The sequence below is a fragment of the Penicillium bovifimosum genome (genome assembly GCF_028826915.1).
Source record: "Penicillium bovifimosum strain IBT 22155 chromosome Unknown utg000003l_segment0_segment0, whole genome shotgun sequence".
In the NCBI taxonomy this organism is placed as follows: Eukaryota; Fungi; Ascomycota; class Eurotiomycetes; order Eurotiales; family Aspergillaceae; genus Penicillium; species Penicillium bovifimosum.
The window spans coordinates 1,199,306-1,214,075 of record NW_026622712.1 but is presented as its reverse complement, the minus strand read 5'-3'; the positions used below and the strand labels follow the sequence as shown (position 1 = coordinate 1,214,075).

The following is a 14,770-nucleotide window of genomic DNA, read 5'->3' as shown; positions in this document are numbered from 1 at the left end:
CCTTTTAGGTAGTTAAGCATTTCAGTCACTGCTAGTACTCCGTAAGATGGAGTAATATGCAAGCCGCGAGAAACGGAAGGAGTTCCTTAGGTTCACGGGCTCCGCAGAGCATGGCACTTGCATGGTGTCAATTTTTGCGGCAACGTGAGAGAAGTAAAGATCAACAAGCGCGACATGGACAATGTAGGTGATCGTCACGAACGGCACATCCCGACCATTCATAGGAGACAGGAGCGGCATGGGCGATACTTGGACTCTGGCGACCGCGAAAAAGAAAAAAGGGCGAAAACACCAGGGCTGGCCATGGTCGCTATTCTGCCCTATCTCGTAACGGGTGAAAAAGGGGCTTCAGATAGGGTGCACTGGGCTACCGAGCAGGGAGTGGATTCACCATATTATCATTACTGAAAATGCTCCGATGGTCGCACATTCTGGCGGCCGACGTTGGGACCTCGTGATCGGCCCGATAGTACACAGTACTTGTAGATCAGGATCAGAGTAGATAACTACCTGACGCGTTATGTTGGAGTTGGAGGTTGTAGGAAATTGAGGGTCGTATATTGAATAGTGGGGAACACGAAGCGCATGGCACAGTATTCTCCATCGCCGACGCTATTGGGTCTCCTTTAGGTATGTATTGTGGTACTAACTCGTAGAAGAACCATGGAAGCGACCAAAAATAAAGAGCTGTGATTCAGGGTGTGTCACTGTGTGCCAGGTAGGGCTGGCCAGCCCCCTATTCGCTACTGTGTAAAACCCGAAATCAAATGCAGACATAGTCTGGTGGGGATACTGGGCTGGACCCTGGAAGTTTGGAAGAACCTGCTCGAAGGGAGTGAGAAAGGGGCTTGATTAGGGACATTAGTGGCCAGAAACGCCTGGTCATGTGGGTCCCACGAGGTTTTAGTTTCAAGAATATTCCTTCATACAATAAAGTCCGCGGGAGAATGAATGAGAGGATCGTCAAATGGTACGATGCACAGACCATGTAAAGAGGCGACCCGTTGAACGTACTGTACGATGAGGAATCGCGTGGACTAAGTGCAACTTCGTGGATTGGCTGGACAGAACATCATGGGTCCCTTGCCGCAGCGTGGTCGCAGAAAGATGATACGCGGTACGCCGATGGAATGCACATCAAACGTAGAGCCAGGAAGGAGGGGTTATCCCGCTGCTGGTTGGCTGTCCGCGAGGGTTTGCACGCCACTCCATCATCGACTTGATATCAGATAGGTCATGGGGCCTGACTAAAGATTGCACCAGAAGTCGTGATAGCCAACCGTTCTACAGAATCTAAAGATGCATGCCTGGTACGGCACACAGGCGCCAACCAAAGCCATGCGAGTGAGAAGCGAATCAACAAAGTTCAGGCTGGATTGATCACAACAGATGTACGCAGTAATGGTAACTAGGTTGCCTTCTGATGGGGGTTATCTCCAGGCCAAAGGGATATCTTAGGTTGGCGCATGCCGATATGGCTTTTCTGTACGGAGTACACAGTACTCTGTAGGTGAGATAGAGACACCTCCGAGGGTCGAACTGAGTTGTTAACTACTTATGCAGAGTGATGAGAGAAGCACTGGAACGCTTAATCAGTTGATTTGCTAATACATGAATCTATCTAAGGTTCTAACTAATCGACAGTTCTGACAGCAAAGCCCCTTGAACCGTGTAACGAATATGAGGAAACGGTGTGGCGGCCGATTGAACAAGTCACAGAAACCTCCTTACGGGCCCTAGGAAGTATGAACTGGTACACATACTTTGGGACGGTTGGTCTGATGACCAGACGCCATCTGAGAAAACCCCGCCATGACATACAACATCGTATGTGGTTTTCAGTTTCTACTGGGTATGGAAAGGTCTAAATTGATGTTTGAAACAAGATAAAAAAAGACATCGGCCTATCGCATGTTCCAAGAGATGCCCTTAATTTGCTGTCAAATCGGTAAGAGGATCCGAACTGCACGGGTAAATTAGGGGACTTTGCACCGGGGCCCATTGATTTTCCACCTGCATGGCCGATTGTAGCTAACTATCGGGTGGCCATGGTGTGATGGTTTCATCTTACTGAAAGCCAAGGTTTGAAGAGTTTTCTCTCTCCTATTTTCTCCTCCAGAGCAACAAATTTAGGGAGTTAAAGGAGTTAGATTGGGTCTAGCGTCATGACTAGACAAAGAACTGGGAACGAGGTCATGTTATCAGGCTCATGACCTCGTAATACTGTACCTCATATCTTTGGGAAGACTTGCTCATGTTTCACCAGACAGAAACTCGACTCCAGTTGTAAACCATATTGCAGGTAACATAGAGTGACTTGAAGGAAGTTTAGGAGGTTATCAGCAACATAGAATCTCAAAGAACAGAGAGAATGTACGGAGTAAAAAATACGAAAATAACAGAAGAAAATAGAAACAAACATTTAAAAAACAATAAAAAAAAGAAAAAAAACAATTAACCCCTGAAGCGTCATTAGCTAATCGCCAGTGGGTCCACTGAGCTCTGGGCTCCCTGCAGTTCCCTTCCTCTTTGGGATCAAAGCGCCATCAACAACCTTCTGACTCTTTTTTCTCCCTCCCTTTTCTCTCCTCTCTTCCCTCCTTTCTCCCACAAAGCAAAATACCCCTTCGTACTTCGTGATACCCGAGCTCTTGTGCTCTAATTTCTTTTGCTTTTTCTTTTAAGATACCCTATACCCAACCCGCCTTTTCTTCCTAATACCCTGTCTGTTTAATATCTTAACTTTAATCATGTCCGACGTTCAGAAGACTGTTGAGGAGACCCCCGCGGTCGTCCCTGCCGTCCCTGCCGCTGAGCCCGTTGCTGAGGTTGCGGCCACCGAGCCTGCAGTTGAGGCCCCCAAGGAGACTGAGGCCACCGAGACCGCGGAGACCACCGCTACTCCCGCCGTTGAGACCACCGAGGCTGCTGAGACCGTCGAGGAGGAGGTCAAGCTCGCCACCGAGGGCATCCTCGGCTACAAGGCCCCTGGTCTTGTCAAGTAAGCTGCGACTGTGATCACCGGAGAAAGAAACAGCAACTAACGAGTATTTGTTGATTTAGGGGCTTCCGTTTCGCCAAGCGCTTCTTCTACTTCAGCGCCGAGCCTGTTGAGAGCAAGCAGTTGACCGTCTTCCACCAGAACGAGAAGGCTGCTACTGCCAACCCCATCGCCGCCTGGGCCAGCCAGACCGGCAAGGGCCTCCTTTTCCTCACCAAGCGCGCTGAGGACAAGGCCACCCCGGCTCACATCTTCAACCTCGTAAGTGCTTTGGTCCAATTCTGGGATACGGGAGTTACTAACGTGAAATAGGCCGAGGTCTCTGATGTGACCAAGGAGGGCTCCAACGAGTTCCTCTTCAAGGTTGGTGGCCAGAAGCACACCTTCCAGGCCTCCAGCGCCGCTGAGCGCGACAGCTGGGTTGCTGCCATCGAGGCCCAGGCCACCGAGGCCAAGGCCGAGAAGGAGACCATCACCTCCAGCGAGGGCTACAAGGCTGAGCTCGAGAAGCTGACCAAGCCCGTCGTCGCTGTCCCCGCTGTTGTTAAGAAGACCGAGGAGAAGAAGGAGGAGACCCCCGCCGAGGCTGCCGAGCCCACCACTGAGGAACCCAAGGAGGAGAAGAAGGAGGAGAAGGCTGCTGCTAAGAGCCGCTCCCAGTCCCGCAAGCGCGGTAGCATCTTCGGTTCTCTCCTCGGAAAGAAGGACGCCGAGGAGAAGAAGGAGGAGGCTCCTGCCACCCAGGAGCCCGCCGCCGAGGCTGCTGTTGAGGGTGCTGCCCCCATCGCTGCCGCCGAGACCACCGAGACTGCCGTTGCTCCCGCCGAGGTCGCCGAGCCTACCGCCGCCGCCGAGACCCCCGCTGAGGCCACCGAGACTCCGGCTGAGGCCCCCAAGGAGGCCGCTAAGGAGGATGCCAAGGATGAGAAGAAGGAAGAGAAGAAGTCCAAGCGTGCTTCCATCTTCGGCAACTTCTTCCAGAAGGTTGCCAGCCCCTCCCAGGAGAAGTCCGAGAAGGAGGCCGCCGCCCCTGCTGCTGAGGAGACTGCTGTCTCCAGCACCGCCCCTCAGCTCGAGAACCCAGTCGAGGAGGCCGCTGTCAAGCCCATTGAGCCTGAGAGCGTGACCGCCCCTGCCGCGGCCGAGGAGACCACTCCCGCTGAGACCCCCGTCGCTGAGACTGTCACCACCCCCAAGGAGAAGCGTCGCACTTCTTTCTTCGGTAGCCTTGTCAAGAAGGAGAAGAAGGCTGAGTCCTCCGATAACGAGGTCACCGACGGTGAGACCAAGGACACCAAGGCCAAGTCCAACAAGCTCGGCGGTCTTTTCCGCAAGAACAGCAAGGCCGTCAAGCTCGACAAGGAGGAGGTTGCCGCCGCTGAGACTGAGGCCAAGGCCGATGCTGCCGCCGAGGAGGCCCCCGCCGTCCCCGCCAAGGAGACCGCCACCGAGGAAGCTCCCGTCGTCGTCGAGGAGACACCCAAGCCCGTTGAGGCTGCCACCGAGGAGACCAACAACGTCAACGTCCCCGCTGCCACCCCCGTCCAGGCTGCCGCATGAAATACGACTCCTGGGAGACGTGTCGTGGAGTTTGAGCGATGGTGGGACATGTCTTATCCATCGCTCGCTCGCGATGTCCCTGACGGTCCCATCGAGGCCTGAAGGTTGCATATTCGATATTGCTTTGCTTTTTCCTCGCCACTGTCTCCGTTCCAATTCCCCACCTTCCGCTTAATCTCTGGACCGGGGCTTGGACGGTGACAATGAGATACCCGCTGTCGCTGTTTTTTTTATAATCTGTTTTGCCTCTAAAAAAATTAATATCATTGGCACCATCAACGCTCGCAGTCCTCTGGGCTGCTGTTCATTCCTTTACGACCTGCGTCCCGCGATTTGTGACCCTCTTCGCGACGTGCTTACGCGTTACGTGGTTTTATCGCCCGACTAGATTGATACCACTGCCGTTTTTTTGGTTTCTTTGATTTTGTGTTTGATACCCTGTGGGGAGGATGGGTGCCCTCTTTGTTCGTTGTCGAGGTTTTGGATTTGGTCCTTATTGACTTGTCTTTGTCTTGCGCAACCCAAATTGGCCCTCTAATGTTGTCTACCGTTGGTGTCGCCTGCGGTCGGTTTATGTTCCGTCCGTGGAGGTGGCACACCTTGCGATAGGTAATTCTTAATAGAATCTCTCAGTTTTTGTCTTTACGGACCCATAGTATCTTGCGTAGTACCTGTAGTCGTTGTACTCCGTACGGAGAGTGTTGCCTGATACTCCTTGACCGTTGAATTGATGTGGATCTATGGGTCCTGTGCGTTGTCAAGTGGGAACTCGCTGCAGGGCTGTCATGCAAGAAATACTCCGTAGATCGGTGGACAGAGTTGAGGATTTGACTCCATCGTGATGCATTGGTGATCTGGGGTGCATTTTGGACATCTTTCAGCATGACGACTTCGTAACTAGGTACCTCCATTCAACGGGATACAACCTAGTTGGTATGTAGGCAGACATTTATCATGCGTAGTCCATCTGAGCGTGTAGGGCCACTTGGAGATTGAAGGCTCATGGGCTCATGGGGACTTTCAAGAGAATATTGTCGCCTACCTTGATATGTCGTCAATGTCATGCTAGCGCTAGTTATTAGAGGTGCCTGGTATATAGCGGGTTGACCTTCGAGGCTTCGACTCTTATCCTGGCGAGTGCAAATGATGACATGATTTATTCTGTCCACTGGTTACCCAGCGGGATCCTCTTCCGGCACCGGCTCGGAGCCTCGGCCCTCAGGGACGATGAGAACCATGGTTAACAAACAGAAGTAGAAAAGTTCAATAAATTAGGTCTCCATAAAATTCTTAAATGTCGCATCAGGATTGGTTGACCACTCTGGTTGGACCAGCTAATTATCTTCCAATTCTTTCATCTTGAACCGACGAAGTAGACCAGGACTACAGCATTGTGCTGTCCTCCCCTTTTCCACTTAGTACCAGTTGTATGCGAAGTACTCCCTACTGGAGCAATATGGACAAAGTACCTGCAGGCACATGTTGAAAACTACACCGACAGTTCAAATCAGAAATCCATCGAGCCTTGGAACTGAAAGTCAATTTCACGCCCTTCGGCAGGACTAAGGAAGATGCGCGTGTCTCATAGGACACGGGCCACGGACACAGCCTACCGCGGGGACACAATTGGGAAAAGATCGGTGGGGCTCGTTTTCAACGCATTATCCCTCATGGAGAATGCTCATACCTCCCCGGTCGATTTCCGACTCTGTGAGTTCTCCAAAGAGGGTTGATCTCTCGAGTACGAACAATAAGAAAGTGTCTGAAGCATATGTGTGAGGGATGAGATACGATATAACAAGTGAGAATAATGGGACGGCAAAGGGAGATCAAAAGACCTTTCAAATACGGAGATAAGAAAAAAAGTAAAATATTCGCGAATGCAGGATGCCCTAGGTTGCAGAAAACAAAGAATGCCAATTGGCCAATTCCAGAGTAAGCAGCGGAGATCGTTGAGAAGGGTACCTATGAGATACCTTGAAAATGTAGGCAAAAGCACGTACATATGCAAGTATCAGGGAAGGTACCGCAGAGTGGATGGGTGCCTGTCCACTAGAGCCAATAGATCCACGGAACCAGACTGTGACTCACACCCCGTGACTTCTTTGACTAAGCCCCTCCCCAAGTGCGGCTCCGACACCCCGATTGGTCATCGGCCAGGGCACACACACCCTTTAATAAGTGCCTGATTTCCCCCCAATCGACGGCCTGATTTTCTTCTCTTCCATAACTCGCGCTTTATATACCACACCACACATAAACAAATCCACACCGCAAAATTGCAGCCGTCTGACCAAAACTACACTCAACTTCATCATCGCCAAAATGGGTGCCCAATAAGCTCCCCGTCTCGCACAAGCCAGTCTTTCTCAACTGAGACAGACATCATTTTTCCAACCGGAACCCAACCTTTTCTCTCCTCTCTTCACCCTTCAGAGTCTCCTGTTCCAGGATCTCTGAACTTTAGCATCGCATCGCGTAGCTCAAGTTCTCCCAACAACTTTACCCCGATCGACTTAACGTCGTTCACCACGGATTACCACCAGCAATCATGGCTTCCCTCACCCCCGCCCCAACAGCCCTTGGCTTCCAATCAGAACAACAACAGCAACAACAACAGTGCACTCGAGGACTTCGTGCTCTATCCATCAGCAGCTCAACACCCGCAGCCCCGCTTGCGTGTGCCTTCGACCAACGCCCATAGAATTTCTGCCCTCCAGCCTTTCCTGGCGCAGAACAATCTTCGAAGACACTCTTTCAGTCTGCAGTTGCACCGACATCTTCAGCAGCAGTTCTCTGGCTCTCCTGTCCAAGACCCCAGAGTGACCCAGCTTGCCCGGTCTGCCTCTAATTGGTCCCCTCCCACCCTCCAGCACAGTCGTCCCAATACGGGTTCCGTGCCTTCCAATACTCCAAACACCAACCGCCCTCCCGTCCCACTTTTCAGTGGTCAACAAGTTTCCAACCAGAAAGCGCAATCTTATCGACGCGTCATGTCCACTCCCAACTTCATGGAAGGTAAATTATCTTCCGTCTCGATATATGGTCGGAACATGATCGCTAACCCCGCATTAGCTCACGAGGACGATCTTTTCGGTCTTCCCTCGGCTGGCTTCCCTGCCACTATGGATTCTCCTGCCGCGTTCAATGACCTCGGCTTGGCCAATGGCTTCGTCGATGGTCCCCCAGGCACTATCTCGCCCAAGGATCTCATGATGGACGCGTCTGTTCCTCCTTCTGGAACATTCACCGATTTGAGTACTCCTTCCTTCGAGTCGCCTGGCACCTTCAGCCAAAACACCTCGCCCATGTTCGCCGACATTGATATCGCCGGCGAAGACTGGCCCTCGCTCTTCGGCCCCGGATCAGAACTGAATGCCTTTGACCTTGCTACCATGGATGCCGCCGCTGCTTACTCCATCGAGCCCAAGAAGCCCGTGATGCAAGCTCCCGTCTCTCCCCACTCAGTCGCTGCTCCCTCCCCCAGCGCAAAGCGATCGGTCGCCTCGTCGCCTGTTCCTGCTACTGGTGATACCAAGCACTCGAGCATCTCTGGCGTCAATGCGCGTTCGCGCAAGAACCTGAGTCCCATCGCGTATGATCCATCTGATCCCATCGCTGCCAAGCGTGCGCGTAACACCGAGGCTGCGCGCAAGTCGCGTGCTAAGAAGATGGAACGCCAGGCTATCTCTGAGCGTCGGATAGCCGATCTCGAGAAGATCATCGCTGATCGCGATGCCGAGATTGCCAACCTCAAGGCTCAGCTCGCCATCCAAAACACCTTCCAGTAAAGGAAGGTGCCCAACTTTGGGGTTTAAAATACGATCCACTTCCGGGCTTCAATGATAATAACGACTGGTCATTTCTGATGTTTTGTGCTTTGGTGTCATATTTTCTGGTTTCCTGTTGACCTCTCTGGGTTTTGTGGTGGGCGCGGGTGATGGGTTAAGCCTCACCTCGTCTCACCGAGACCACATGGGATGCGACCTTCGCTCCCATGTTGGTTCTCTTAAAAGTTTTTGAGACTTATATATCTCATGCCACTGGTTGAGATCATTTGATTTTGTGTTCCTGCGCGGTCACTTGTTATACTCTACTTTCGTCTCCTGTTTTTTTGTTTTGATATTCGGCCGGTTCTGACTGTCTCCTACTTTTGTGTAGGATGGACTCGTGGCTATCGTAATAGGTCTGCTTTTGAATTAATTTGTGTTATATTCACCATCCTGCATGCCTTGGTAAAAACTTAACTTCAGTAGACTGCTCTGTAAACTATAGCAACCACGTTGATGGCTTCTCCTCCCATCCACCCAACGCTCCTTCCTCTACATCTATTCATGATTCGTAACTGCCTTAGTTAAGGGGATATAATTGTTTACCTACCTGCTTTACCAAGGAAAGTGCATCTAACCAGCTCAGACTTGCCTTTAAAGTGCCTCACCAACACCCACCTCTCCCTTCCAACAAACTTCTCATCGATCCACGAACATCCCATCCAGCCCCCGCAAATCCCCTATACCCCCAAAGTACCTAACAGCACAAGATATCCCCTAACGCATCTCGCCCACTTCATTCCGCAGCAGCTACACGCCGCCCGGGGACTGCTGTTGCTTTAACTGAATGCAGGGTGGAAGATACAGAGACACGGCGTTTGGACTTGGTGTATAGTGTGGGGGATTTGGGTTGTATGGCTTGGATAGGAGAATGTGGATGTCAGCAGAAGGGCTGGTTGAGGGAAGATGGGGGTTTCAGAAGTATCTGTTTCCATGTCTTGTCATCATTGCTGGTCGGAAGGGCGAAGAAGAGGTATATGAAGACAAGAAAGAAAAAGAAAAAGAAAAGAGTAGATGAATGTGTAGGGGTTGGAAAGAATACGGGCACACCAGCCAGAACCCAACGCGAACTCAACAAACCAATCACCCCAAAGCATCCGTCCCCCTCGATCTCCCCGTCTCCATCTTGGCCGTCCTAGCCCCAAACTGAATAGCCCTCTTCTTCTCCCTCGCAACCCTCCGCATCCCGAGCCTTACAGCAACCAGTCTCAACGCCAACTTCTCCGCATCAATACCAGCCGTCTCCTCGGAAGCAGGCGTAGGCAGACCAAACCCGCACTTCTCCCACACCGGCGCTTTCAGCACCCAAGCGACGAATTCCTCGTCCAGGAAGGGAAAGCGCGTTTCACGACCCCAGTGCGAGAGGACGCGATCGTCGCGGCCGAGATTCCGTGAGCCGAGACGACTTACGTCGAGATCGATCTCGGCGATTAGGGAGGCGAAGCCGCCGCGTGTGAAGGCTACGCTGTGGCGGCCGTAGCCGGCGAAGAGCTCGTCGGCGCCGAGGCCGGAGAGGAGGGTGCGGGAGGTTGTTGTGTAGATTTGGGGTTGAGATTCAGATTCAGGATGGGAGGGGGATGGGGTTGTTTGGATTGTGCCTGTGCCGCGGGCGGCGAAGTATAATGCGCAGGCAATGGAGAGGTCCATTTCTGTATTGTGGGGGCGCATTAGGCGTTTGACCTTTTCCCTGTGGGCGAGGGTTTCGGTATAGGGGATGTCGACTGCGATGAAGTGCCATGTGCGGCCTGGACAGGTCTCTTGGAGCTCGGCGTGGGCGGAGCGGCCGGTTAGTCTGTCTGGGCAGTTTTCGTAGATTGAGAGGGATGGTGTGGATTGGGTTTGGTTGGCTTTTGCGGCGGCGGCTGCTACCCGGGGGTTTTCGAAGGCTACATTAAGGAGGTCGATTGGTTCGTCTAGGGGGAGGATGTCGTGGGCGAGTCGGGCTAGGAGAGTGCAGTCTAGGCCGCCGGAGAAGAGGACGGCTGTTTTTGCTGTTTGGCTGGCGATGTAGCCTGGGGGTTCGGGGATACCTTGGATCCGGAGTTCTAGGGATTGACGCAGTTTTGACTCGAGCTCTTTGACGAAGGGTGAGTCTGTTGTCAATGCTGGTGGTTGTTCTGTTGGTAGTGATGTGGTCATGGGTTGGATTGATTTTTTCTTCGTTTTTGCGTCAGTTGCTGTGTTCAAAAAGAAAAGATGAAGGGCACATACTATATGACCAGCTGGTGGTGAATCAGCGGAGCTCCATGGCATGATCTCGATCTGGCACAATTCTTTGACAGATAGGGATGGGCCTTGGTAGCGATCCAAGTCAATGGTACAAACGCCCTCGGTGTCCACTTCCTTGAAGCAATCCGCCGATGCACTGTCACAAATACTGCAAATCTTCAGATTCCCATCTTCGTCAAATCCTTGAAGCAGAGACCGCCTCCCAAGACTATCCCTGCTGTAATAGAGCCTTGAGTTGACTGCATCATAGAAGACAAAGGCAAACGGCCCCGAGAGGCTGGCAATAGCTTCAGCCATTTTTTCAACAGACTTGGTCCGGTCATTGTCCACTGCCTGTAAGAACAAGTTGAACACGCGTTCGGTATCATTGCCCTGGACGCGCTCCCCGGCGATCTTCCACGCTTCTCCGTTCCAGCAGAGCACGGACTGGGTTGCGGGGTCTACGAGTGGCTGCGTGTATACATGATCTCCTCTCAATGCAAGCACTGTCGAGGTGAATGTCAGATAATAGGATAGTGGTGGAGACACGCCATCCTCTGTGGTGATATCCTTTTGCAATGTGTGGGTTTTATAGCTGTCTGGCCCTCGCTTCTGCAGTAGATCGCAGGTCTCTTGCGTTGATGGCGTGGGTTTTGAAGTGCTCAGCGAGAAGAAAATCCCACACATGGTGGAGGAGCCTGATTGGTGTGGTTTGATGTTTTCGACTCGATTGGAAGCGTTTTTTTGGGATATATCGACACCTGAGGCTCTCGATCTTAGTCATGTTAGACCCGGCAGGTGGAAAGGGCGATGCCATCTAGATCTGGGCTTCGGTGAATGATTGTTGATATCCAAGACATATGGCTCTTTGGCTCAAGTCCTAAGAATACCCCAGCTCGTCTTGAATTCGGGTTTGAAGCAATGAAGTAGGTAGAACTTGTAACATACCTATGTCAGGAGTCAGGACTCAGGAGCAACCAAAGAGTTCCCTATTAGAGGCCACTCTCCATAGCAGCAAATTCATTTCTGACTTTGTCGTTACTCGTTCAAGACGAGTTGGCATGAATCTGAGGTCGATTGTACCAATGACTTCCAGAAATCCATCTCCTAACTATGTTACTGTTAGATAGGGCGATGTTGTCTACTCCGTACAGCGGATGTCGGACTGCCTCGGTTGAACGATGATCCGCACATCAACATGAGCCGCAATATAGCGCATACTCCTAGCCTCAACAACGACCCCCTGAATCTATCGTTGCCCAGGCGCACATGAATATCCTAGTCCATGTCGGCCACAGAATCTCCGTCCTCTCCGGGCCACGAGACGAGAGACGCCCATACCAATGAACCCACTGAGACGCCCGCTTTAACCAACCTCCCAACACAAACAGAGAACGACCATTCGCCGAAAGACAGTAACCAAACAGCGGAGATGAATGCGCAGGCCACAACAGAACAGTCTGGCAATCCAACACCGCCAAATTCCGCCCCGATGCCCTCGACTATAACCACCCCCTCATCAGCGGAGCAACAACCACTTGCGGGGCAGATGGAAAGACTGTCCGTCTCAGGACTTACTACACCAAACGACCCACCGTCCAGCGCAAATACTTCTCCTCGACCCCCTCCGCCCGAAAAGGACAATGTTTACCTCAATCTCGATGCAGCTCCTACAACCTCTACGCCTACGTTGCCGCCCATCATCACAAACCGAGCCCCCAGCCCCGAGAAAGAGCTCCCAGATGTGCCTGGCGACAGTGATGCAGAAGCCAAGCGAGACAACCAGACGGGAGGACCTCGGGATGATACTCCCTCGCAGCCGGAGATCCAAAGCATCATGGGACAATTCCAAGACCCCGCGCGGAGCACCGACCAAATGGAGATCATGTCTCCACGGCTTGGGCTCGCTGAGCAATTCAGAGGTGGTTCAACATATTACCCGCCACGGAAATCCAGCCTAGACCACGGGAAAGCCTCTGAATCCGCCGATTCTCCGATTGCTACATCACCACAGAAGCAGCCTGTATCCCAATTACCCCACAAGCCCGACTCGCCGGTCTCAAATCGGCGAGCGTCCACCTCGACACTGCTACCACCGCCGGAGCCAGAACCTGACCAACCTTTTGATTTCCACCGCTTTTTAGAACAACTGCGTCACCGCACCGCTGACCCCGTGGCCAAATTCTTGCGCTCATTCCTCCTGGAGTTCGGAAAGAAGCAATGGATGGTTCACGAACAAGTCAAGATTATCAGCGACTTTTTGACGTTCATCACAAATAAGATGGCCATGTGTGAAATCTGGCGAGATGTATCGGATAGCGAATTTGATAATGCCAAGGAAGGCATGGAGAAGCTTGTTATGAATCGCCTGTATTCACAGACTTTCTCGCCAGCTATTCCATCTCCACCGACTATACCAAGAAGTGCAAGTCGGAGTCGGCGGAGAGAGCTCGAGAGGCTACACGGGCCATGGCGACGTGGCCAGCACCAGGAGGATATTGAGCGAGACGATATCCTGGCTCAAAAGATCCGCATTTACGGCTGGGTCAATGAGACACATCTTGACATTCCAACTGTGAGCAATGGCGGCCGTCGTTTCTTGAATTTGGCGCAGCAAGGTATGTATCCGCGAGTATGTTGCGGAGTGTGTCTAACTTTTGACAGAATTATCGAAGATCAATGGCTACCGAGCTCCCCGAGATAAGGTCATTTGCATTTTGAACTGCTGCAAGGTCATCTTTGGTCTGCTGAAGAATTCTAAGAAGGGCGACACATCTGCCGACTCTTTCATCCCTCTCTTGATCTACGTGGTCTTGCATGCAAACCCGGATCATCTCGTCTCCAACATTCAATATATTCTTCGATTCCGCAACCAGGATAAGCTCGGCGGCGAAGCAGGATACTACATTTCATCCTTGGTATGACCTTTTACCCGTTGTCTCGAACTAGACCACAAGACTAACATTCCCTAGTCCGGAGCCATCCAATTCATCGAGACCCTCGACAGAACCAGTCTAACAGTCAGCGACGAAGAATTCGAACGCAACGTCGAAGCCGCCGTCTCTGCAATCGCAGAGCAAAACCGGGAAACCGAAACCCTCGAAGAAAAACCCTCGACCCAACCACCATCCCAGTCCCACGCCGGCCCAAGCCGCAAAGAAGCGACCCAGTCCAGCGACGATGACACCTCCGCCCCTGTCGCAGGACTACTCCGAACAATCCAAAAACCTCTCTCCACCATCGGCCGCATGTTCTCCGACGACCCAGACTCCACTTCACAAGACCGCCCTCAACCCATCCCGACACCTCAACCTAGTGTCGCTCCTCCCCGTCTCACCCCAAATGTCTACCAACCACCACGTGCAAGCAGCGAAGATAGCCGGCGCTCAGGCGATGAGCGTTCTCACTCTGCCCACGGCAGCGGAACGTCCGCCAAGAAAAATCTCACCCGCGTACTAGATGCCCAGGATGCCGCTGCGCGCCAGGCTAGTGCTGAGGATGCGGAGGCGCGTCGTATACAGCGTGCGGAACATACTAATGTTGTCGAGACGTTGTCGAACATGTTTCCCAACCTTGATCGGGATGTCATCGACGATGTCGTCAAGATGAAAGAGGGGAGGTGAGTACTTCCTGTCTGAACTTGATCAAGCCAAAAACTAATCATCTGAAGGGTTGGTCTGGCTGTGGATGCGTGCCTTGCTCTGAGTGCAGAGTAGTACATAGAATAACGTAGCATCTTTGCTTCCATGTACGGGAAGATCTTATAACCGTCCTCGCGGCAGTTTTGCCTCTCGTTCTTAGCGAATTAGTATGCCTCTATAAGGGGTTCTTCCCTCAGGAATGAATAGCCCTCGACATTCGGTTTCTATCAACATGGTAGAGTATAGCTTGAGTGATCTATCCGGGCAGAGTAAGACTACATAGTCGCCAACTAACGATATTAAGTATTACGTTTATGTGCAACATTTGATTTCAATGACTCCAATACTGTGTACAACACTGTATATAAATCACGCATAACGGTGCAGGGATGATCGGCAGTTGAACAGGCGCCAAACACCTAAACTCCGAACTCCACCAACATCCTCGGCTCCCCCGCAAACCGGGTCTCTTCTCTCATTTCATTGCGATCCCCTCAATATGTTATAACTACTCCGTACTCCTCCCCGAA

The 14,770-nt window shown here is 52.1% G+C and overlaps 4 protein-coding genes across 4 annotated transcripts; 3 read left to right on the top strand and 1 right to left on the bottom strand.

The window, feature by feature from the left end:
* Positions 1–2,750: 2,750 nt before the first annotated feature.
* On the top strand, positions 2,751–4,561 carry N7515_003515 (uncharacterized protein; the record flags this gene model as incomplete). Its single annotated transcript, XM_056664259.1, has 3 exons — positions 2,751–3,001; positions 3,064–3,262; positions 3,314–4,561. 3 exons carry the CDS (start codon positions 2,751–2,753, stop codon positions 4,559–4,561), a joined length of 1,698 nt encoding a protein of 565 aa, XP_056523316.1.
* Positions 4,562–6,886: 2,325 nt separating this feature from the next.
* On the top strand, positions 6,887–8,352 carry cpcA (amino acid starvation-responsive transcription factor GCN4; the record flags this gene model as incomplete). The annotated part of the gene is made up of 3 exons (XM_056664258.1): positions 6,887–6,890; positions 6,944–7,579; positions 7,637–8,352. 3 exons carry the CDS (start codon positions 6,887–6,889, stop codon positions 8,350–8,352), a joined length of 1,356 nt encoding a protein of 451 aa, XP_056523315.1.
* Positions 8,353–9,474: 1,122 nt separating this feature from the next.
* On the bottom strand, positions 9,475–11,286 carry N7515_003513 (asparagine synthetase domain-containing protein; the record flags this gene model as incomplete). The annotated part of the gene is made up of 1 exon (XM_056664257.1): positions 9,475–11,286. The coding sequence occupies one exon, from the start codon at positions 11,284–11,286 to the stop codon at positions 9,475–9,477; it is 1,812 nt and encodes a 603-aa protein (XP_056523314.1).
* A 598-nt stretch (positions 11,287–11,884) lies between these two features.
* Positions 11,885–14,315, top strand: N7515_003512 (guanine nucleotide exchange factor VPS9; the record flags this gene model as incomplete). Its single annotated transcript, XM_056664256.1, has 4 exons — positions 11,885–13,217; positions 13,264–13,517; positions 13,572–14,218; positions 14,270–14,315. The coding sequence occupies 4 exons, from the start codon at positions 11,885–11,887 to the stop codon at positions 14,313–14,315; spliced, it is 2,280 nt and encodes a 759-aa protein (XP_056523313.1).
* Positions 14,316–14,770: the final 455 nt, after the last annotated feature.